The sequence below is a fragment of the Schistocerca piceifrons genome, chromosome 6 (genome assembly GCF_021461385.2).
Source record: "Schistocerca piceifrons isolate TAMUIC-IGC-003096 chromosome 6, iqSchPice1.1, whole genome shotgun sequence".
In the NCBI taxonomy this organism is placed as follows: Eukaryota; Metazoa; Arthropoda; class Insecta; order Orthoptera; family Acrididae; genus Schistocerca; species Schistocerca piceifrons.
Window position 1 is genome coordinate 340835392 of NC_060143.1, and position 25074 is coordinate 340860465.

At 45.9% G+C, this 25074-nt stretch overlaps 1 protein-coding gene across 6 annotated transcripts in view; it reads left to right on the plus strand.

Moving 5' to 3' along the window:
- Positions 1 to 25074, plus strand: part of LOC124802476 (proton-coupled amino acid transporter-like protein pathetic) — a 228545-nt gene that overhangs the window by 86755 nt on the left and 116716 nt on the right. Inside the window, exons 1-2 of one of the 6 annotated variants that reach the window (XM_047263277.1) lie at positions 5421 to 5584; positions 10855 to 10918. The exons of 2 other annotated variants lie outside the window; for them this stretch is intronic. In XM_047263277.1, the coding sequence (XP_047119233.1) occupies positions 5559 to 5584; positions 10855 to 10918 (90 nt within the window). In that variant the 5' untranslated portion in view covers positions 5421 to 5558. Of the gene's footprint in view, positions 1 to 5420; positions 5585 to 10849; positions 10919 to 25074 lie in introns of those variants that run through there. 3 more of the 6 variants (XM_047263278.1, XM_047263279.1, XM_047263284.1) reach the window with 3 other exon arrangements.

Genomic DNA, 25074 nt, shown 5'->3' on the forward strand with positions numbered 1-25074 from the left:
GATTCGCCGCCATCGACTGCTCGCCGACTATGCTGTCCACGTGCATTGCTCGCCGGGCCATCCCAATCGTCGCCTGCTTTTCCCTGCCATGGTCCTCCATCTGCCCGAACGGCGACCTAGGTCTGGGCTTTCCATTGCTGTCCGCGTCCAGTCCCTGCTGTCGGAACTGGGGTCATTCCCTCTTCTGCCTCCCTTCCGGGTCCGTGCACCTACGCCTCCCTGGTGTATGCCCCGTCCGTCCGTCCGTCCGTCTGGACTTGGCACGGGGACCCAAGGACTCGATTCCGCCTGTGGCCCTCCGTCGCCGTTTTCTTGCGCTCCTCGCTTCATTTTCGGGCTGTGAGACTGTCTACACCGATGGTTCCCTGGTTGATGGTCGTACTGCCTACACTTTTGCTGACGCTGCCCATGTTGAACAGCGCTCCTTGCCGGCTGGCTGCAGAATTTTATTGCAGAGCTGGTGGCCATATTGCGCGCTCTTGAGCATATGCGTTCCTGCTCAGGTACGTCCATCGTCATCTGCAGTGGCTCCTTGAGCAGCCTCCCGGCTATCAACTGCTGCTATACCTCTTCTCCTCTGGCATCATCTATTCAGGAGTCTGTTTCTGCCATTACCCGCTCTGGTCGTTCGGTGGTCTTTGTTTGGACGCCAGGTCACGTTGGCATCCCGGGGAACGAACGTGTCGACAGGCTGGCCAAAGGGGCGATCGACGCCCCAGCTTTGGAGATCGGCCTCCCGGCCCGTGATCTGCAGTTGGTGTTGCGCCGTAAGGTGCTTGGGATGTGGAATGATGAGTGGCGTGGCCTGACATCCCCGAATAAACTGCGGGCTGTTAAGGAGTCGACCGATGTGTGGCGGTCCTCCCTGCGGGCTTCTCGCAGGGACTCTGTCGTCCTGTGTCGGCTCCGCATCGGCCATACCTACCTGACGCACGGCCATCTTTTGCGTCAGGAGGATCCCCCCCTGTGTCGGTGTGGGTCCCGGCTGACGGTCGCCCACATTTTATTGGAGTGTCCCCGACTGCGCACCCTCCGGCAGTCTTTTAATCTCCCGGGCACTTTGGTTTTATGCGACGATGCCTCCATGGCTGACAACGTTTTAAATTTTATCCGTGGCAGTCCTTTTTATGGTTCCATTTAGGGAGGTCCTGCACCTTTCCCTTTCTGTGTCTCTTGTCCTCGAGTCTCTCATAATTGGTTGCAGATTTTGGTGTGTAGTCGGATGGTTGACTCTTTCCTTTTTTTTTTTTGTTCTCGTGGTCAGTCAACCAGTCTCCGGCCATCTTCTTTTCTTCTGTTTCTTTCTGTCTGGTGTTCATCTGTACTCTTCTTGTGTGTAGTGTTCGTTGCCGCCTTTGTGTTCTTTCAGTGCCTGGGAGGGAGTCTCCTTCCCCTTGGGGTTTTACCTGCTCCGCAAATTTTCGGCTGATGACCTTAGCTGTTTAGTCCCTCTTAAACATCCCAACAACCACCACCACCACCATACGCGACTGGAACAGTAAAGGGAGGTAATGACAGTGGCACGTAAAGTGCCCTCCGCGACACACCGTTGGGTGGCTTGCGGAGTATAAATGTAGATGTTGATGAAATGGCGTCGCATTGCGTTCAATGACGAGTCGCGGCTCTGCACTACCCCGGATGACCGTCATCGGCCCGTTCTCCCACGGTTTTGGAGAGGCGCTCGGTTTTAAGGTCCCCGAAAACGATCAGACGTGTTAGATAGGCACCGATTTGCCAAGCAAGCCTGTACACGTTCAAACAACGTTTGTCATTTTAGCCTCACTTTGTGTATTCTGAGAGTAGTGAGAAAGACGACAAATGCAGAAAAAGCAGTCGTGGCAATTACTTTGGCACTATGTTTAAAGAAGAACAAGAAGAAGAAACCAAGACTCAAGTCCAGGGAATGACTTAAAATGAGAGATTTACCCATGAAAACATGCTAAAGGAAATTTTACTCTCAGAACTTGAAGACTACATCACCTTGCTTCGAACGGACAATGGTACTTTTTAAAACTTATGAAGACCCTCCTAAAAGATCAAACTTGTCTGTCAAGTCCGGTCTTATCTAGCCACGGATGTGTCGAATAAAACTGTACACTTACTAAGAAAGCTAATCAATTTAACCTCACTTTTGAGGCAGACACTTTTCGTGTGTACTGTATTTTGGCACTAGTGGGAACGGCTGCAAATTCAGGTTAAACATTTCAAAAATGGCCTCTGGCACTGTATTTAAAGAAGAAGAAAACAAGACGCTGGTCCAGGGAATGGTTTAAAATGAGAAACATACAACTGCAAACTTCTGAATGGGAATGTTTCATTCAGAACCTGATGATTACATCAAGTTCCGGCGGTTGAACAGTGACACGCTAAATAACTTGTTCAGCAGTACTTCAACCTCATACTGAAAAAAAAGACACGAGTATGCCAAAATTTATTCTTTTCTACTTCGTTCTCTTACGACAGTTTATTAAAATATTGCAAACGTGGGAACGTATAGCCCACATCGTCCGTGGAAGAACCGGAAAATTTAGATTTCTTTTACACTGAACAGCCAAAGAAACTGGTATACCTGCGTAATATCGTGTAACACCCCCGCGAGCACGCGGAAGTGCTGCAACACTGCGTGTCATGGATTCAATTGATGTCTGAAGTAGTGTTGGAGGGAAGTGACACCATGAACCCTGCAGGGCTGTCCATAAATCCGAAAGAGTACGAGGGGGTGGAGATATCTTGTGAGCAGCATGTTGCAAGGTATCCCAGATATGCTCAATAATGTTCATGTCTGGGGAATTTGATGGCCAGCGGAAGTGTTTAAACTCAAAAAAGTATTCCTGGAGCCACTCTGTAGCAATTCTGGACGTCTAAGGTGTCGCATTGTCCTGCTGGAATTGAAGTCCGTCGGAATGTACAATGGACATGAATGGATGCAGGTGATCAGACAGGATGCTTACGTACGTGTCACCTGTCAGAGTCGTATCTAGACGTATCAGGGGTCCCACATCACTCCAACTGCACAAGACTCACACCATTACAGAGCTTCCACCAGCTTGAACAGCCCCTACCGACACGCGGGGAATCGAATCCGGGACCCCGTGCTCGGGAAGCGAGAACGCTACCGCGAGACCACTAGCTGCGGACACAAGAAGTGTTAGTGTTTCAAAATGCCCGTATCTGTGAAAATAATTATGTAAAACTATAACGAATCAAGTAGTGCTTCAAACGGCACTTGTTTTACTGGATTACTTATTTCGATCCATTTCTAGTTCATCGTCAAATAAGACACGCTGAGGGCTTGCATCCGTATTATCAGAGTAGCATGCTGAACAGTCGATAGTGTTTCATGCGCTTCTGACAAACACAACAGATGACAACAATGGTAAAATTAATTAAAGAGGACGTGAGCTTATATGGCTCATGTGAAGCACTCGTCCCCTACACCATCGGTATGTCAGAGTTGGAAATAGACCACCTCTCAAAAAAAAGGTGAAGCATCTAGAAAGAGCAAAAACGAAATGAAAGTTCTCGGGTTAAGAAGGCATATTAAGATATGTCAGTAATCACAAAAACTAGTCAAACTTACATAAGAACTTATGAGACCACTTAAAAGTATGACGTTGTACTGATTGCCTGCACTGATTCGGTGAGGAAGGGTACCATAACGCCATTTTATCCTATCCAAAGTCAGGCTGGACCACAACTGTTGTTGCCGATCCTTGATATCCTAGATCTTGGCACTGGGATGGAGTTGGCGTTCGAGCTGGTCAGATCTGCGGATCTTGCTGGCCACAAGACATCAAGCAGACAGTTAACAGAAACATGTGCCATATGTTGGCGGCCATTCTCCTGTTGGAAAACGACACCACGATACTATCATATGAGGCGTTGGACATGAGGACATAGGATGCCCGTAACGTACTGCTGTACCGCCAGAGTTCCGTCAGTCACTAACAGCCTTCCGCACACCATGACGCCACGAGTAAAGCGCTCCTCCCCCCCCCCCCCCCCCCCCAAACGATCAAATATTTCGTGAATCTTAACGTTTGATCGTGTACGGTTAGTCAAGGTTATTGAACAATGTCATCGACCCAAGACTAGAGCTAGAGTTTTACTCTTCACGGGCATAGCGGTGAATCTGTGTCCATATTGCATTCCCTGCGTTTAGAAACCGGACATGCTGGTATGATCACACTTTGCTGATAGCTGTCAGTCACCTTCAAAGTATTTTTTGCACTGTAGAACGATCGCACAGGTTTCCAACTTTGTTTTCGGAGACACAGTTTTATATCAGAAGAGTCATTGTGCCAAACGAAGAACTCGCGGGCCTTCCACTAATATGCCATCAGTCGGTTCTCACTCGAGAAACATTAGTCATAATTTTCATATGTGTGGCTACTCACATCACTGTAGAGATTGTGACAGTGTCAGAATGGAGATCGCAGCACGAAGCAATATCTTAATAAAACTGAGAGGGACAAGTTGGGTAGCAAGCCTACATGTGCTTCGGATGTCGGCTCCAGCTTAGTGCTACGCTGCAGGAGAATATGCTTACCCCAGTCGAGAAGATCCACGTTCTGGCCGGAGTAGCTCCACCCGATATAAGGCGGGTAGTAACAGCGAAATCCGAAAGGGCGAAAGTGAGCACTGATGACAGACACCCACTTCACGGCCATGAACCTGTTGCGCGACATCTTTGCAACAGGAAAAGCTCCATCTGAAGTGGAAGCCAGAGGTGGAAAAGAGCTTCAACACTGACAGCAAGGAGCTAAATGTAATTGGATACCAGCAAAACAGGAGCTAACCCTAGGAACCAGCCTGCCATTTCCAACGTGATATCACTAGATTTTCTCCGCGTAGGCATTGGCCAAAGTAAGACTGTCACGTGAAAATGGAGACTGCGATAACCAAGATGTCTTGTGAGTGTGTGTTCTTGTGCAGACGATGAGCCATTTCCATCACTGCCTCGTTCACACCATCTCGTCAGGCGTCGCGACGCAAGAGGATCTGGCATCAGGAAGCCCGAAAGCAGTGCACCCTCCTCAGGCATTACACTTCATTTAAATGGTTGTCATCGACACACAAAGATGAAGATCGCTGTACGGTAATGACGAACTTGTGGCTACTTGCACCGACAACACACTCGCCGCCCTGCCTGCCCGATATCAAAAGGCAACACTCGTTCGCCGTAGCGGTCACGTGGTCGCGGTTTCCTCGACTCCGCCGGCGCTGAGTTGGGTAACGGAAGAGTCCTTGGCCAGAGGGGGCAGGCCGGACCTTATCTCGTCAGCTCCGGCAGCCGGCGCGGCGCGCGCCTCCGGTGGTCGTGACGTCATCTGTCAGATTACTGCGCGCATGCGCACTGGCGTCGGTCCGCCCACCCACCCCTCCTAGATCTCAGCGTGGGAAGCAGTGGAGCCAATGCCGGCGCTGTGATTGGCCCGCGGCAAGGCTGCGGAACGGCGCCCGGTATTTCTGATCGCACGCGGTCGAATCGGAGGCACAACTTCTAGTCCAGCTATACAGTTATAGCGGAGGAAGTGTGGGTTGTCTGGGTGTTGTCTATGTCAAAGTTCCAGCTTCACGCAGGGTGAGTCTTATACTTGGCGTGGCCTACTTTTTAAGCCGTCAGAAATAGTTCTTAAGCCGTGATCAACAGGTAAATATTAGAGCTATAAAAGCATGATAGCTCATAACTTGGGAAGAAAAATTGCAGCGAATATTTTCATGGAAGAAAAAATCACGGAACATACGTAATAAACATAAAAAATGTACATGAATACCACTCTACTGATACAGATAACAACCTCGATATCATTATTCATAGATCTGGAAAAGAAAATTCTCTTGTTGACATCGAGCGAACCTCATAGTTACCTGACTCAAATTACTTTGCCTTGTCCAACTCCTTCATCCATAAAATCATTCGTAATGTAAACTCTAGTACTGTGCTATAACATGTACTGTGCGGACACTCATTTTTTGTGGTGATGGTGGTGGTGATGGGATGAGGGTAGTCGGAGGAATAAGGGGCAGAGAAAGTTCGCATTAATGTTTTGTATCAGAACTACGAGAAGCTCCCGTTTACAAGGCTGCGAATTATCCAAGCATATTTCGGCAGATTTTGAGAAAATAAAAAACGAAGCCTGAAGTATTGTGCTTTAATGAGAACGAATATTTTCGTTTAGAATATAATATTTTCCATGCGGCCCGTCGTTTACTGCCGGAAGATGGAGCGAACTCCAATCCCACAGTTGGACATCTCTTGAAAATTTTTTTCCGCTGTCTTCCTATCTTGAGGCAAACGAAGGATTCTACTCTTGGAACATGTGCACGGGTGATTTCCTATCTGTATGATAGTCGAGTCCTTTCCCTAGGATCTATAGGTCGGCGATTTGTTGTAATGAAATTAAAGCATACTGCTGAAAATTGCCTGCCCATTGTTGATAGTACTTTTCGGACCGTCGACAGATCTCAGGAATACAACGGCTTCTAAAGTGGATCAGTGACAATGAATATTTACCTTTCTTGTTTCCGAAGTGTTGTTCTATCGAAAATAATTGGTAAGTTATAGGTAAGATGGAGAAGAGCAATTATGCAATAGAACTTTATCGTTGTGCGGTAGGCATACAAACAGTAACTGCTTTAGAGGAAATAAGGGAAAGCAGTATTTTTAATTATTGGTGTTTTTTGGTTATCCGTTCAGTGTCGGGTCCGCATTAACCCACGAGTCGGGACAAAAATATAAGTAACTGCTATTTTCTCTTTCTGTGTGTGATACATGTCGCTGACGTTGATGCCAAGCAGGAAACAAATATTTGTTAGTAGTATTCACTGAACACTTTTATGTGCTTCATATTATCACGCTTTATATATTATTATGATCGTTCTCTCTTCGTAAAACATGTCCAACTCAATGTAACTGAATTGATGAAATTGTTGAAATTTATGTATGACTGTTGTAACTCATAGGAATGAGCTTTTCTTAATGCATCGCGGTCGCGTTTTGTTGCCCAATGTCTCGCTAACGTCATCGACCAGTATTTTGAAAGGTTAACGTCCTTACCCTTCATATTCCGTTCACAAATGGCGCTTCTCAGAGATAGCGTTTGTTATGTTTACGTTTAGTTCATATTACGATATGAGGTTTGGCGTAATAGTAGGATACACGCACTATTCATATTTTGTGCGTTTCTTCCTCCCTGTTAAGGTTGTCGACATCTTCATGAACTTCAGTAATCACGTTAATAAATGTGTGTCATGTTACTACTGCCAAAGATCTGCGAACCATTTCAGTTACTGACACGATCATGAAATTTCGCCACGTGGCAGAATTTTTCATCTCACCCTGTCTGCTTTACCTTTCGTTTTCCGTTTCTAACTAAACTTTTTATATTTATCAGCCTGTCGATTGTTTTGGTGCCACCCTCCTCTTCTTGCCTTATATTGTTTCTTTTTTTTCTGTGTACTTACCACTCCCGAGCTTTTTCGACAATCTGCATTCCCTATGTTACCTTTGCTCATATCTAAAATTTTCACCTCCGAAGTTACTTCCACTATTCATGATGCCGTGACTCTTCTAGTAAGTATTTATCATAAATTTCTTTTCTCGCGTATTCTTTCCAGAACCTCTTCCCTTCATTCTTCATCTGCCAATCAGTTTTTCAAGATTTGTCTGTTGCAACACATTTCTAATCGTTATAATTTTTACTTCTCCGGTTCTCGGACAGCTATTCACGTCACATAATACTGCGCTTTACATGCACGCTTTCGGAAACTTCTTTCTCCGATCTATCTTTGTGTAACCATATTTTCCTGCTTCAGCCATACTAGATATTTTTTTTTCTTAGCTAGGGAAGTTCTTCAACTTTACTTTGTTTTTCCTAATTGTAATATCAAGCATCTCACTTTCTACCACTCTTCATCACCATCTTGGCTTTGTTTATCCTTATTCCTCATTTTTCGTATGCTCTCCATCCTGTTCAGTAGGGCTTTCAAGATTTCCTTGACTATGAAGTGTACACTACCTATTCACCTTCAATTTTTATTCCTGTAAATAACTTTTTCATCGGTTTTCCATTATCCGCATGTTTACAAAAACCATAGTCGTCCTTGCGTACACGTTTCTGTATAGGATGCAATACCATGGTAAATGTTGCAGGTGTTTCTCTTCGACCGAGCTCAGACGAAACGGCATATGCTACTCGTTTTTGGCTTTCATCGTGAAGAACAAAGAGAGTGAGATAAATAACTCTGGTTTTAGGCAACTTTGATCGGAATTGCTTCTGGTATGGGCTGATCTCATCGCCTTTCAAATACCCGGTAAGAAAAGTTTGTGTGCTCTGAGACCTTACCTGAAGTATTGCATCTGCCAGTCTAGATGCTCGACCTCATTAATGAGTTGAAAACAGGATACTGAAGTATTCATCAAGTCTCTTGCTCTTGTTTCTCTGGATGTATAAGAGGTTATTCAATTGTGAGGCAGTGCGCATCTGTGTACTGTATAAACAAAACATACATACAGACTCCTGTTCGTCAATTCGGTCTTTGTCGGCACTAATATCATCAGACCAAGTATGCAAGTTAACGGCTGCGGAAGATGTCAGCTCTGACACTAATAATCATACATACCGATGAAACATTGGGAAATCTAGATTGAACGAGCCGAAATGAGAAACTGAGAAAAATGCTGTGAATCATTTTACTTTGTGTGTCATGTGACGTTGTTAGGCTGATGGCCTGCAGAAAGGCGAAGCACCATTCCGTATGTTTGTCAAAACTACAAGATCAGTAAATATGTATTTTTCTCATATGAACTGCACACTACAGATTGAAAACAAGAAAATATCCTAATGACACCATCTTCCTCTCACTTCACCACCAACACCCTAAAATTCCTCCAATTAGTATCCTTTTGTAACCAACGTTATCTCTAAATCACCTCTGTAAAAACCCAGATAATAATTAGAGAGGAAACCACCCTTGCATTCCGTCACCGACACGAAAACCTAACAAGTGACGACGAGCCAACTATCCTAGTAACGTAACTGACACCCTAATAGACTTTGACCTAAGACTCACTTCAAAACTGACTTGAAATCCCCACGTAGTAACCTTCCAAAGTAATCCTGCAATGAAACTACTTAAATTAGCAACAGGCCAAACACGTTGGCTACATCTTACAAGCAACATCCATAATACAAAGACCGTCATCCACCCGTAGTCACATCTATGCAAGCTATCATGGACCTTCACTCCTCTCAAGTTCCGACACTCCCTCAAAATCCGAATCCGCGTCCTGCCATCCTGATTTAGGTTTTCCGTGATTTTCCAAAAACGCTTCAGGCAATTGTTGGGATGGCTCCATGAAAGTGCACTGCCGACTTCCTTCCCCATCCTTCCGAAATCCGATGGGATCGATGACCTCGCCGTTTGGTCCCCTCCCCCAATTCAAGCAACCAATCAAAATCCTAGAACGACTTGCACTCTCTTTACTTACCGCATCCTACAATCCCTTCTGTACTACTCCATAAAGTTCTGACGTCACCCCAACTTCTTAGGCAATTTTGTCCGTCCTCCTCCCAAACACGTGAATCACAACACCCCACTGACCCCCCCCCCCCCCCCCGACCATACTTGATAACTCCAGCCCTTTGACGTGCCTATTATCACAACATCCGATTTTCCTTTTATTTTCAAACTCTCCGAACCTGTTCCCGAGGCTGTTGTAACTGCTCCTTCTGCCAGACCATGAAGTAATTCCTGAAATCTCCCAATCCTACCAACTCAAAAGAAGGTTCTATTGTACTATTTTCTAGCTGATTCCTATATGCTAACTGTGTGTTCCTTCTCCCATATGCACCCCACATCCTTTTTCATTTATCATTGTTCCAATAATTGCCCATTCAAATTCCTCACCTGAAGTCACCAAGGTCCCCGCCCCCAACAGCACTATATCATGTCTGGAATTCATCGCCATTTTATCCAATCAAAATCCTGTCACAATTGAAGAAATAAGAAAGAAACCAAACCGCACCTGAGAGCTCCTGAAAAGACCAATACCCTTAGTTTGTTTATGAATGCAGCGTAACTTTTCACACAAGTAAGTTGGAGATGTCCTATATCTGAACTGCTGTATTTGCTATACATGTCAGTTCCATGTGCAGTACCATTTAAGAGTTATATTTTTACTTAATCAAAATGTAAATAAACCTTTTAGTGTACCATTCCAAGCTGTAAGTTGCATTTTTTTGAAAAACACAGTCTTCCTCGGTGAAATGGAGAAACAGAGTTTAATGATTTAACTAATCGCAAGAAATCAGTCCTGTTTGTAAGTCAGTCATCATCCAATTTCATATTCTGACTGTGTTTTCGTGGTTAGCTGACTGTCTGTGAATCCTTACGGAGTCAGTTACGATTTGGATTGCAAGAAATGGTGAACACGTCAGATGCATAAAAGAATGGACTATTGTGGTCATAGAAACTCCATTTATTAATGATGTAGTATCTTGTGTATTAAGTGTACCTAACTGTTACGACGTGTGCTCGTTATCAGACACTTCGAAGGTCTAGCGAAACCAAAATTTTAATACCACCACGCCCTGTGCATATGCAGTAAAAATTATTAAATGATGGTTGGAAAATTGCAAAATTATATCGCTTGTGTTAACAAAGCACTGCTCATAAAGTGTCTGATAATGAGTTTGTCCTCAATATGCTGTTTGAAGATTAGACAATAAATGTAAGAAGTACTGTATTGACATTTGCTATAGTTCTGCAGACACGTTCTCTGTTGTTCGAACTATAGTTACTCATTCAATTGCATATGATCTAACTGTGCGTGATTGTCCCGCAGCACAGAATCATCATGTCATCGGGCAGGGCCTACGGCACCCTCAACAAGCAAGTGGCGCTCGCCAGAGGTGTAAGTCTGTGCTGGATCTTCGACTGAGGGACTGAAAAGTTGAATTGTCACTAACAGTGTCTGTTTTCCCTCGGATACTAATGGGAACGTAGTCGAACCATGTGATGTGTGGGAAATGTTCTGTGTGTTTCTTGGCTGCCTTCATCCTGATCCTTTCCACCGTCTGTCTGCATCGGCTGCATGGCGTTCGCATGCTAAGGTTTCTATGTTGTTAGAGAGTATATAGATTTTAATGTCATGTTCCACGTAACCCATGTAATGTAGTTCTTCATTCTTCGTAACAGTACATAGAGCGCATCATATCGGTCGCTCGTGATAAGGCGAATCGTTAGCCTGTGACAAGCTAGTTCCTACTTCGAGTACGTTGTAAGGTCTATATAAGGTGTCTGCGTTGCCAACAGAAGCTGCCAGGATAGTTTTTACCGCGAGCGACGCACGCTTTGTGGCACGGCGAGCGCGTGTTGTGTGCACGCTCTGATATCCATACGGCGGGCCGAGCGTGGCGACCTGCCCTTATCGTTTGCGCCGGCTGCCGCTATCCGACACATTCCAGTTCACGAGCAGCTGTTTCGCCCACCCAGGCACTGCGCTAAACCCACTGCAACTATAATAGGCAGTTCGCTGTTGGAATTTATGATCGTAATTACGATGAAAGGCTACACACAGGGTGTAACAGAAGGACGCTTCAAAAATTTGGGAGATTGTAAAGGATGAAATTCGGAACGTTTTGATATAAAGAACATATAGACAGAAATATGAAGTAAAGTTTCTATAGCTCTAGACACGTTCTGTGCGCTCGGTAGGCTAAATGAAACATCAGAATACTTTAATTTGAGCGACTTTTATTGACAAAACACTAGAGTGCAATCAAATACCGTAAACCAAAGCAGTGGCTTCACTATTTTGTCGTAAATGTCCAGTGTGACGATCACCAACTTCGTTACATAATGTACAACGGCAAGCCATGTTTTGTCTGATTTCCTGTAATATTCTATGCTTCCAACTTGGGGTAACAAATGCTGTAAAGAAACGTTCAAGAAGCTCAGGTACTGATCCAACTGGTGTGATTCTTCAATTTCTCCAGGCGTATTTTACGACGAAATAAATCTCGGGTGAACAGCCTGGTATGAGTCTGCATAGGACACAATCGTGACAGCAGTTACATCCTTAGCAAGGCGTGGGAACCCGCGATCACCCGGATTAAGAAGAAAAAGGATATTTCCCAGAGGAGGGAATAATAACGAGAACGGTGCCGGCAGACCCTCCTGAACGAGAACACGTAGGACGCAGCGCCCAGACGGCGGGAGAACGGACGCTGTACCTGGACCGCGCGCGGGGCGCGGACTGCAACGACTCTTAGGAAGCGCCTGAGGGAGGACCGGGAGGGGGATTCTCCTAAATACACCGCCGGTCAGTACATCAGCTCACCTGATGATGGCAACGTGGTCGATTGCCGAAATATTGTGTCCTATGCACACTCATACCAGGCTGTTCACCCGAGCTTTATTTCGTCGATCCTACTGGTGTTGAGTACACAAGGGACTTTACGTAACAACAGGGGAAAAAAGTCAAGAAGGATGAGGTCAGGGAATCGCACAGACCAAAGGTCTAGGCATTTCCTTCCAGCTACACTCTGTCTGAAATTGCCTGTTTGATATGTCCTGCCGGCCGGTGTGGCCGAGCGGTTCTAGGCGCTTCAGTCTCGAACCGCGCGACCGCTACGGTCGCAGGTTCGAATCCTGCCTGGGGCAGGTGATGTGTGTGATGTTCTTAGGTTAGTTAGGTTTAAGTAGTTCTAAGTTCTAGGGGACTGATGACCTCAGATGTTAAGTCCCATAGTGCTCAGAGCCATTTTTTTTTATATGTCCTAGCCCGACGATCAATGTCCGGCGGAGCACCATCGTGCTGAAACCACAGACTGGCGCGCAGTTGACAGAGAACGTCCTTCCGAAGTTTAGGCAAGGCGTTCTTCAGAAAGTTCAAGTACCATGCACTAGTCATGCGATCTGGTAAGATGTGTGGTCGAATAAGGTGATTTCCAACAACTCCAGATCAAATGTTTACTGACTATCCTTTGTAAAAGTTGACTCATAAGTAAACAGCACAAGGCCTATAAAATTGGGGACAGCAGCCTTTTCAGTAATTTCAGGGGCGGCAGTATGAATGATTAACTGATCTGGACCTGTAACATTAGATAGTATGACCGTACCGATGTCGTACCGCAAAGGGAGACTACAAGCTGCAGACATTGCTTTGAGCCACAAAAAGGTGTCCCACAAAACTAGTCAGCACTTTTATTTCCCGCATATAGCGTATGAGAGATAGGAACGCAAACGGCTCCTACTGCTGTAGAAACTTTAATTTACATTTCCGGCTATAGGTTCCTTAAACTGACATACGGCCGGCAGAGCGGTGTGCTGACCACATGTCCCTCCATATTCGCATCCAGTGACGCCTATGGGCTGAGGATGGCACGGCCTCCGGTCGGTACCGTTGGGCCTTCATGGCCTGTTCGGGAGGAGTTTAGTTTTATAGGTTCCTTATATCAAAACGTTTCAAATTTTATCCTCCACAACCTCCCAAAAAATTTAAAACGTCGATCTGGTACATCCTGTATAATTGATTGCATAAATTAGGTAGAGTCACAAGAATTCGGAGAAAGGCAACTGGCACGCAAGTAGCTTGGTTATGTTATTGGCAGTGTAATACTTGGCTAGACGACTGTATTCAAACCTACTGCGTTAAAATCCATTTTTCTCAGCTATACGAGAGCCAGATTTTTAATTACAATTTCGAAAAAGTCAAGGTGCCACCATGAAACTCGCTAATGGTGCTGGACTATCTCCACAGATTCATACTCCAGTACCACACATTTTGTTCCAACGATGAACGAGTTGGCGGAGACCTTGGTTTTCGACGTCTGACTGTTTAGGAACCATTCAACCTCGAAAATCACGTCAACGCTAGTCTGGAAATACCTGCCATGAAATGGTTTTTCATCCGAGGGAAGAGGAAGAAGCCACTGAGTGCCGTATCAGGAGAGTCTCTTAATAAACTAAAGACGCAGCCTGTGTGACTATGTTCTTCGCAGAATGAGTTGGAGTCTCGTCTTAAACAAAAAACACTACATTCGACAGCTTTGTCTTCAGAGCGTCCAGTAATCTCGTCGCGAGATTTCAGTTGTGTGCTTCTCTGACTTTTTGGCCCTTGCGAGCATGATCTGTTCGCATGAAACTATGACAGTCCCAAAAAGACCGTGAGATGATGTGCCACTTCGTTCGTCGTCATTCGGACTTGTTGGATAAGACTAAGAACGGTCTGCTCCACCTACCCATTTCGTCATATCGTGGTGCATTGTTCCCATAGACTTTCACCAACTTAGCATGGATAGTTGCAGCTTTGTTCGCCTTCAAATCCAGAAAATTAATTACCGTACGATACTCCATTTGTTTGCTCCTCTATCGGTGTACTGCGGTGGGACTTTCAGTGCGTACTATAATTGCAGACAGGAACCTGCAGAGAAACAAAACATTCATTACATAACTTTATTTATTTGAGGTGACAGTTAAAACCTTATGACTTCCCCTCGTACGTGATTATAACAACGTACTCGCATAGTATGGCAATCTTTGGTGTCACAATGAAATAAGGCAAATGGGATAACCTGTTACGTCCTGGCATCATTCAAGTGCCCAACGGCGACGAGGGGTTTTAACATACAAACACAAACACGTCGCTAAATGGTACACAGTTTGTCTCCGTTGTTAATAAACCATGGAAACCCGTTCTAACCACAGATCCAACTTCCAGTTGATGTTACGCACCGATGAGAAAGGACGGCCGGTCTTTGTGCTGGTGTAGGCCTCCTGTAATTCACATGGACGTCGGGTTATTATGTTATTATGTAAAGCAACACATTTTTTCCAAAAGCAGGTAGATTTTATTCAGGAATTCAGGATTCCAGTACGCCATAGTATTCCCCATTCCATTGCCTACAAAACCCTGTTTTTCAACATAATCTCCATCCAATATTACGGCTTTACTCCACCTTATTGGGAGGGCCTCTGTGTCCGCACGGCACTACGGAAGGGGCTTTATATCCGCACGGCACCACTCTACTGATCGAAGACGGAGCCAAAGTCTTGCTGCATCAATAAACTCATCATCACGTACTGCTTGCCGAGGAGAGCATCCTGCAGTTGGGCCAAACGGATGGAAGTCGGAAGGTACGAGATCCGGGCTGTAGGGTGGACGAGGAAGAACATTCCAGTGCAGTTTTATGAGCTCCAATCGGGTGCGCAGACTTGTGCGACGTTTTGTGCTATCACGGATAAGTTCATTTGCATTTTTGTGGCGACGAACACGCTGATGTCATTTCTTCCGTTTCTTGAGGGTAGCAACATACACTTCAGTTGATCGTCACACTATGGAGGAGGACATCAAACGGGTGAACCACTTCAGAGACCCAGAGAACTGTCGCTGCGAATTCACCGGTGTAGAGCGCGGCTTTGAACTTTTTCTTCGGAGGAGAGGTGGTATTATGGCGCCACTCCATGGATTGCCGTTTTGTTTCCGGTTCGAAGTGATGAATCCATGTTTCATCGCCTCAAAAAATGGCTCTTAAGCTCAATGGGACTTAACATCTGAGGTCATCAGTCCCCTAGAACTTAGAACTACTTAAACCTAAATAACCTATGGACATCACACACATCCATGCCCGAGGCAGGATTCGAACCTGCGACCGTAGCAGCAGCGCGGTTCCAGACTGAAGCGCCTAGAACCGCTCGGCCACAGCTGTCGGTCTTTCATCGCCTGTCACGATGTTCGACAAGAAATAGTCACGATCAGCCTCGTAATGCGCAAACAATTCCGCCCAGATTGCCTTTCATTGCTTTTTATAGGCAGCGAGGAACACAGCGGGCACACAATTTTGAGTACCCCAACTGGTGGACGGGTGTGTCAGCACTACCAACAGAGACGTCCAATTGAGCAGCGAGGTGTTTCATTGTGATCCGCCGATCATCTCGAATGAGACTGCCCACACGTTCCAACATTCAGAGTGTCACAGCTGTCTGCGGCTAGTCGTTACACGGAGATAGGACAGGTTTGCACGACCTTGTTGCGATGATGATGATAGAATCCTCGCCCAACGTCTCACCGTGCATTTGCTCATTGCCAGGTCTCCGTAGACGTTCTCGAAGCGCATATGAATATCTGGGAAGCTCCGGTTTTCCGCCGAAAGAAGCTCAGTGACAGCCCTGTGGCTGGAAATCACCTCCGTTGCAGACGCCGTGTTGAAGTCTGCCTATAGCACCGACACCTTTCTGAACTTCATGAAGCTGTAGGGGCTGAAACTGGAGTATATCTCCATGTCCCACAAAAAATTCTGCGTTTTTCAACCGAAATTGGTCGAAAATAATGTATTGCATTACTTATTGAACGCCTCTCGTAGCAACATGTGTACTGCTCATCGCTCGGCACATGGAACGCTTGCATTGTACACGTTGACATGTGCCCTGGACTTTAGATACGTGGAACAGCATGGGCGAGTTCCAGTGTTGGTTAAGAAGGCCCACAGAAAATTTAGATTCGCAAGGAACAATAAGTCGTCATTCGCGAAGCAACTGTGTAAAGCAATAGATGGCAAGGTGGCAATTCTTGCATCTCAGTTGAAAGGCTTCAAGACAAAACATTTTAGTACACTGAGAGGCTAGGTCGATCTGACGAAAAGCCTTACAGAGCATATTAAGTAGGCTCTGAAGGTCGCTATTTACATCCATTGCAATTACTGTTTTATGGGGGATATGCTAAAATCATCAGAGATCCATTTAGCATTTTTGTTTCCCCTCGGAAGCGTGTGTCTATTTCCGATCCTCCCCAGTCTCCAGCCTCGCTTGTAGCAGCTGTACAAGAGGAATACCATTCGCTCCCTATGCGGCTCGTAGACACCAAAATTACGTGCATTACAAGTCGCCATATATATTGTGTTGCTGCTCAATGTAACCACGTTACGCATTGACGTTTGTTATGCTATACTAAAGTGACGCTGGCCGCTGTGGCCGAGCGGTTCTAGGTGCTTCGGTTCTGAACCACGCGGCTGCTACGGTCGCAGGTTCGAATCCTGCCTCAGGGATGGATGTGTGTGATGTCCTTAGGTTGTTAGGTTAACGTAGTTCTAAGTCTAGGGGACTGATGACCTCAGATGTTAAGCCCCATAGTGCTTAGAGCCATTTGAACCATTTGAACCAAACTGGCGTTTCAAACGTGTACTTCATTCCAATATCAATTCTCTCCCTGGTGTTAATTTTTTGTTTTGTTTCTGATGTATTGTGTGGTTTGGATAAACTTCAACACATTCCACACTATTTTGACTTGTTGTTATTTTTCTAGTTTGCTTTTCGTTATTTTGGGGAAAACTGTGTTTAATGTGTTTGTATTTATTAATGAAATGTTTGAAATAGCACCACGGATGTCTATAGAGCACAAGGACGATGTAATGCAACAACTAGTAAATATTTATAATCCTGCTTTGTTACATGTCAGGTTGCTTTACTGATCGGCAAAATTTTAATGAGACTTCACGTTATGAATATCTCAATAGGTGCTAATCGAATGAAAAGTCTTTTACATAGTAATAGTGAATTTCAAAGAGGTGTTCAATCAGTAATACGCATCATTCATGTAATACCGGTTAGCCGTGTGGTCTAACGCACTGCTTTCCGGGCGGGAAGGCGTGCCGGTCCCTGGCACGAATCCGCTCGGCGGATTAGTGTCGAGGACTGGTGTGCCGACCAGTGTGTGGATGGTTTTTAAGGCGGTTTTCCATCTGCCTCCGCGAATGCGGACTGGTTCCCCTTATTCCGCCTCAATTACACTACGTCGGCGATTGTTGCGCAAACACTGTCACCACGTACACAGCCGGCCGCGGTGGTCTCGCGGTTCTAGGCGCGCAGTCTGGAACCGTGCGACTGCTACGGTCGCAGGTTCGAATCCTGCCTCGGGCATGGATGTGTCTGATGTCCTTAGGTTAGTTAGGTTTAAGTAGTTCTAAGTTCTAGGGTACTGATGACCACAGCTGTTAAGTCCCATAGTGCTCAGAGCCATTTGAACCATTTCCACGTACACATAAAACACCATTACTCTACCTCGCAATCATTTGTGGCCACTCTCGTCTGGTGTGAGATGTTCCCTGGGGGAGGGAGGGGGCACTGGGGGCCGAACCGCACAATAACCCTGGGTTCGGTGTGGGGCGGCGGTGGGGTGAGTGGACTGCTGTGGCCTGTTGTGGGGTTGTGAACCATTGAGGGCTGCGACGGGGACGAAGTCTTTCCGTCGTTTCTAGGTCCCCAGTTCAATACAATACAATACAATACAATACTCTACGATCCCAATTACGTCATTACGATTCATAGAAAAGTCGCTTTTGGTAACATGCTGAGAGAAGTATCTTAGTTGTTTCTCTAGTAATGAGCTAAGAAGGATGAAATATGCATAGTTGTTAGATGTACAGCACGTACTAAAAAATCTGGACAGGAAAGCGCTTGAAGTGCTGAATGTACTAATTTAGTTGTTGTTGTTGTTATTTTTATGTCATTTTCGTAGCTCTGTGTTTTATTATTCTATTTTCTTTTGTTTCAGTAATTTACAGATATGTTATAACGCATGTTGTGACATTGTGTCAACGAAATGTGTGCCCAACTTAATAAAAGTAAATAAAACATTCATAAGAACCGTCGAATATTCTCGTTAGATGTAGCCTACACTAATTCTTCTCCTCTCACTGCAAACATTCCGCCTTCAGTACACATTACTGCCAACACTACGTACATGGTAACAAAACTGCAACAGTGACGCCCTTTCGTCGTGAATCTGTCATCCTAGCTGTTCCATGCGTCTAGACGTTGTGGTACCGGTACCGTTCTGAACTAGTATGCAAACTGACCCGTAGGCGATAGCTGCTTCCCTTAGTCAAACATCAGTCTGTGTATAAACACTGGATCTTTCCTTCACAGAATCCCACCGATAAGAAGTATCGAGTCTAGTTTAGCGTGGGACAACATGTGTTCCGTAGAACGATGATAACAATAATAATCAGTTCCTCGGCTTCCTCTTATTATTACAAAGATTACTAAGCAGTTTTGTAATACAGCCTGTTTCATTCTACAATTCAAAATAATTTTTGTGATAACTCATCTGAACTCATCATTCCTTAAAGACCTGTCCGTCTCTTTATCTCCTAATTTAACATTTTCATTGAAAAAACCACTATGATCTTGAAAAGAAAAACGTTTGCTCTTAAGGTGAGTGGACTTCCATTCACTACATACGATTCGCAGACGATATTTCCTTAATAGCCCATAGTGAAAAACGTATACTTTCTACATTTTCAGCAGTTATGGAAAGATTGAACTTAAAATTAACAGCAAAACTAAATTGTTAGTGAGCAAGACAAGAGTGGTGACACATGACATCAAGATTGTTTAAGGACCTTAATTTCAGTAGCCAAGAGTTGCAATATGGAAACAAGAAAAATAATTGAGACAGCTAAACGTGTTTTCAGAATGAAGACTGCTTTTGAAAAAGTTTTTTAGTATAGAGCTGAAAACGAAATGTGAAACCGTTCGTACGATGGACGCTCCTGTATGACTGTGGAAGCTAGACACTGTTGAAGGCAGACAGAAAACGATTAAAAGTTGCGGAAAGTGGCTTTGGAGAATTGTAATGAGGGCCACGTGGACATAAAGAAAAACTTAATGAAGCTGTTCTGGGCGAATTCAGTGGGGATTTAAACGTTACAGCAACTATCACGGCAGCATTAAGTGCACTTCACAATTGATCGCAACAGTATATATAGATGTATATTAAATGAGTGTTCAATAGCAATCTGGCTAACAATCACTTATTCTGTTTTTTGAATTCTGAAATTGCAGAATATTTTAGACCAAGGTCATACCGAGGATTTACTTTAAAGGAATGACCGAATTAAAAGAAAAGCTAATTAAAAAAAATTTCTTAAGAAAATTCCCAAACTTAAAATTACTTGTTCCTAAAAACCCTTTTGAAAAAAAAAAAAGGGGGGTCACAGACATCATTATACATCACAACCAACGGCATCAACGCCAAATTAATTAACGTTGGTAAACAAGGACTCTTTTAAGAGGGTTAATTCATTTCAGTAATCTCAGAAACTGCATAAAGAACACCGTTCTACCAACAGGCACGCTCGTCCGGAACCGAGGCGGCCCACTTTACGTTCCCACAAGGCATGCTCTAAACATTCAGCCAATCACGCCCTCAAACAGGGCGCATCTTAATAGCGAAATACAAGTTTCTAAAACAGAGAAAATCTATCAGTAACTCGCCTAGAAAGTGCTGAACATAACAGAAGCACATTACCAGAAACACTTTTACAAAATATGAGGCAAGGATATGGCGAACACCAAGGAAAGGTGCTGCAAACATTACTTCATTCACCGGAAACATCTTGCGCTTTAAAACATGACATTAACTAAATACAACAGTTATTTGGTGTACCGATAGAAAAGACTGCACAGTTAGATTAGCCAATGGCAATTCCTCGCCTTTTTAAATACATGACCACCAATTAAAAAATTAGTTAAAATTGGAAGTTTTTAAATGTTAGTAGCAATCACTCTGCTTGTTAAATTTGTAAAGTTTTGTTTCCATGCCACACTCTATTATTGAAGATGTTTCACAATCTAGATAAAGTTGCATACCTGCTCCAATATTTTATCGTTTATCTCAATTCTGGATCTTATCGCTGTGTTTCCCAGAAATGCCATTACTTTCCATTTATGTGGAGGTGTTATCAGTCCGTATTCTTCCACTGTACTTCTTAAATATTATGTCTGTGGTGCAGTAACAACACCGTCTGGATGTAAAACGCTACTTCATCTGTGCTGCTGTGAGAGCATTAACCACACTTGAAAATTTGTTTGCAAGTAACAAATTGCCAAAACTATCAAAAAATTAAGAGGATAGCTGACTGTGACGCTAAAATGACGGGCCTTATACTTGGCCCGAGTCGTAGGAGTTTATGCTGTGAGAAGCCGTTCCTCCGCTATTCCTGACTGGTTGGGTTGTTTTTCCTCTGGTTCTGGTTGGGCCTTTAGGTTATCTGGAACAAAGAATTAATGGCCAGATGTCTCTGGCGGCTTCTTCTTCTTCTTCTTCTTCTTCTTCTTCTTCTTGTTTCCTGGCTGTCCGAACTTTATTTTGTCAGACAGGAGAGGTACACTGGCGGCGAGTTCTATTTGATGTAGTACAGGGCGGATTGTTCCGTCATGTACTTCCAGTCCGCGTCGGTGAAGATCGGGTAGCAGTTTATTAGCTCCAGATCCGCACGCCGGACGAGTTCCCACCCTTTGATCTTCTGGCTTAGGGGTTCACACCCCCCAGTGGAATGGTTTGTGTGGGAGGGAAGGAATATCGGTTTTCGTGAAGGGGTACGGATTTCCATGGTGGGGATTGCTGCCATCTCGAAGGGAGTCAGCAATCTTAGTGAGTACCTCCCTCACACAATTCTTGTTGGGAGGGGCAGACACTCGAACGGCTCGTCTTCTTCTCCCTCGGTGTCCACGGGCGTCTCTTCCGCCGTCTGCGTATCTGCAGAGGCAGAAGCGACGGCTGTTTCGAACGGGGGCCGTCTTCTTGCTGTCGTCGGGTGTCCCCGACTCCATGACCACCTCCCTAGCAGACTGCGTTGCCGCATCGTCCAGGGGGACGGTCTTCTGCGTTTTCGCGTCTACCCCCACACTGGTGGGGGTCGGCGCCTCTTCAGGTGTGCTGTGTGGTGCGAGATGCGAGGTACAGGGCTACCCCCACTTGTCTCACCTCGCGACGCATCTCGTCGAGTTCCGCCCTCAGGGCCGCCCTCCATGGCGGATTTGAGGGCGGCAATGGCGTCATCGCTGGCTTTCCGCAACGTTTCGTGGAACACGCTGTCGTCGTCTTTGCTGTGGCGCGGTCGGCTTCCCCTGCTTGATAGGAGGGCGGGGTGTCCACCTTCTCTTCTTGGGCTACTTCTTCATGTGCGGCGACCCCTTTCTGTCGCTTCCATGACTTCAGGTCGTCGCAGCTCCTGAAAGACCACGATATGGTTGCCTAGATCATTACCGAACCCCGCCAGTTTCACTCTTGGGACGTAAACTCGCCCACAAGTTGGAAATACACTCCTGGAAATTGAAATAATAACACCGTGAATTCATTGTCCCAGGAAGGGGAAACTTTATTGACACATTCCTGCGGTCAGATACATCACATGATCACACTGACAGAACCACAGGCACATAGACACAGGCAACAGAGCATGCACAATGTCGGCACTAGTACAGTGTATATCCACCTTTCGCAGCAATGCAGGCTGCTATTCTCCCATGGAGACGATCGTAGAGATGCTGGATGTAGTCCTGTGGAACGGCTTGCCATGCCATTTCCACCTGGCGCCTCAGTTGGACCAGCGTTCGTGCTGGACGTGCAGACCGCGTGAGACGACGCTTCATCCAGTCCCAAACATGCTCAATGGGGGACAGATCCGGAGATCTTGCTGGCCAGGGTAGTTGACTTACACCTCCTAGAGCACGTTGGGTGGCACGGGATACATGCGGACGTCCATTGTCCTGTTGGAACAGCAAGTTCCCTTGCCGGTCTAGGAATGGTAGAACGATGGGTTCGATGACGGTTTGGATGTACCGTGCACTATTCAGTGTCCCCTCGACGATCACCAGTGGTGTACGGCCAGTGTAGGAGATCGCTCCCCACACCATGATGCCGGGTGTTGGCCCTGTGTGCCTCGGTCGTATGCAGTCCTGATTGTGGCGCTCACCTGCACGGCGCCAAACACGCATACGACCATCATTGGCACCAAGGCAGAAGCGACTCTCATAGCTGAAGACGACACGTCTCCATTCGTCCCTCCATTCACGCCTGTCGCGACACCACTGGAGGCGGGCTGCACGATGTTGGGGCGTGAGCGGAAGACGGCCTAACGGTGTGCGGGACCGTAGCCCAGCTTCATGGAGACGGTTGCGAATGGTCCTCGCCGATACCCCAGGAGCAACAGTGACCCTAATTTGCTGGGAAGTGGCGGTGCGGTCCCCTACGGCACTGCGTAGGATCCTACGGTCTTGGCGTGCATCCGTGCGTCGCTGCGGTCCGGTCCCAGGTCGACGGGCACGTGCACCTTCCGCCGACCACTGGCGACAACATCGGTGTACTGTGGAGACCTCACGCCACACGTGTTCGAGCAATTCGGCGGTACGTCCACCCGGCCTCCCGCATGCCCACCATACGCCCTCGCTCAAAGTCCGTCAACCGCACATACGGTTCACGTCCACGCTGTCGCGGCATGCTACCAGTGTTAAAGACTGCGATGGAGCTCCGTATGCCACGGCAAACTGGCTGACACTGACGACGGCGGTGCACAAATGCTGCGCAGCTAGCGCCATTCGACGGCCAACACCGCGGTTCCTGGTGTGTCCGCTGTGCCGTGCGTGTGATCATTGCTTGTACAGCCCTCTCGCAGTGTCCGGAGCAAGTATGGTGGGTCTGACACACCGGTGTCAATGTGTTCTTTTTTCCATTTCCAGGAGTGTAGTATGAAACAAGACTCATCTGACCAAATGTCTCTCTTCCATTGTTCCATAGTCCAGGTTTTTTTATGGTTTCGACACTACGTTTTCCTGTTAAGGGTATCTGCATCACTGACGAGTGGTTTTGGACTTCCAGCTCGCCCTGCAGTTCCCTGCTTACGGAGCTCCCTTCGTTTTGTTATGGTGCCGACAGGCTTCGCGAGTGCGACATTAAATTATGCAGTGCCTCTGCAGCTGTTGTCTGTCTGTTTTTCGTCATAATCTTCTTCAGTGATCGTCTGTCACGAACACACAACATACATTTTCGTTCGCGTTGTAACTTAGCGGATGATGCTTTTCCTATTTCCCATCGTGCGCTATGAATCTTTGATAGCCGGCCGCGGTGGCTAAGCGGTTATGGGCGCTTCTGTCCGGAACCGCGCGACTGCTACGCTCGCAGGTTCGATTCCTGCCTCGGGCATGGATGTGTGTGATGTCCTTAGGTTAGTTAGGTTTAAGTAGTTCTAAGTAGTTCTAAGTTCTAGGGGACTGATGACCTCAGATGTTAAGTCCCATAGTGCTCAGAGCCAGTCTTTGATACGCTGCCTCTTGAAACGCGAAACACTTTGGCTCCCATGGCTACGGAAGCACGTGCCATGCGAGCTCCAACAATTTGCCTGTCTTCAAAATCGTATAGCTACGGCATAAAGCATTAACGAGTAGACCGAAGTCTGTTCTGACCACAGCTGACACTTGCAACGTATTCGGTGGACTGAGCAAGAGTCGTTCGTAGTCAAATACAACAGCACAATGCTGTGTCTCATGTAGTTTCAGTCTAATGCGATTTCGATTCTTTGTGTGTGGCCGACTATCTACCAACCGTTACTGTATTACAGGAATATTACTATTTAGCTACCGTAAGAAATAGATTGCGACAAAAGATGCGTGCACCGTATTTCTGTACAGTGAATAGTGGTTTATGTATGATGCACGAGTTACTGCCCCATTCGGTGTATTTTTTTATTGAATTGGCACTGTTTTAAGCAAGTTTTCTGTGTCTCTGATATCTCCTTTTGACGACGTTTTGTTTATTCTGGGTATTAGAGTATACGCTCAACGATCTAGAATAATTATGGCACGTGCATTAACTAAGTGACTTGAAAAATGGAGAGACAGTGTAGCAGGAAAGTTGTGGAGGCCTCATTAACGGTGGTGTCCGATGCAGCGCGGTGTGGCAGACGTAGCCTAATAAACGAGTCATGTGAGGCCATTGTGACCGTGCCGTGGGACGCACTACGATAAGACACGGGGCTCACGAGAAATACGGGCCCCGCAACGAAAATGGCTTGTCCGCCACACTTCGCGAACGCTCCGTTCCACGCAGGGCCCACGGGAAATCAATATATATTGAAAAGGTACCCACTAAAGGCCTTAACTTTGTCGTGTGCTGTCGAGAACTTGCATGCATTTAAACGCGCAGTGAAGAATTATGAAACTGGTCGGAAATAGTTACTTTCTTCCCTCCGGAGACAGCTGCTGGCATTCGTAAGAATGGCAGAAGTGCTG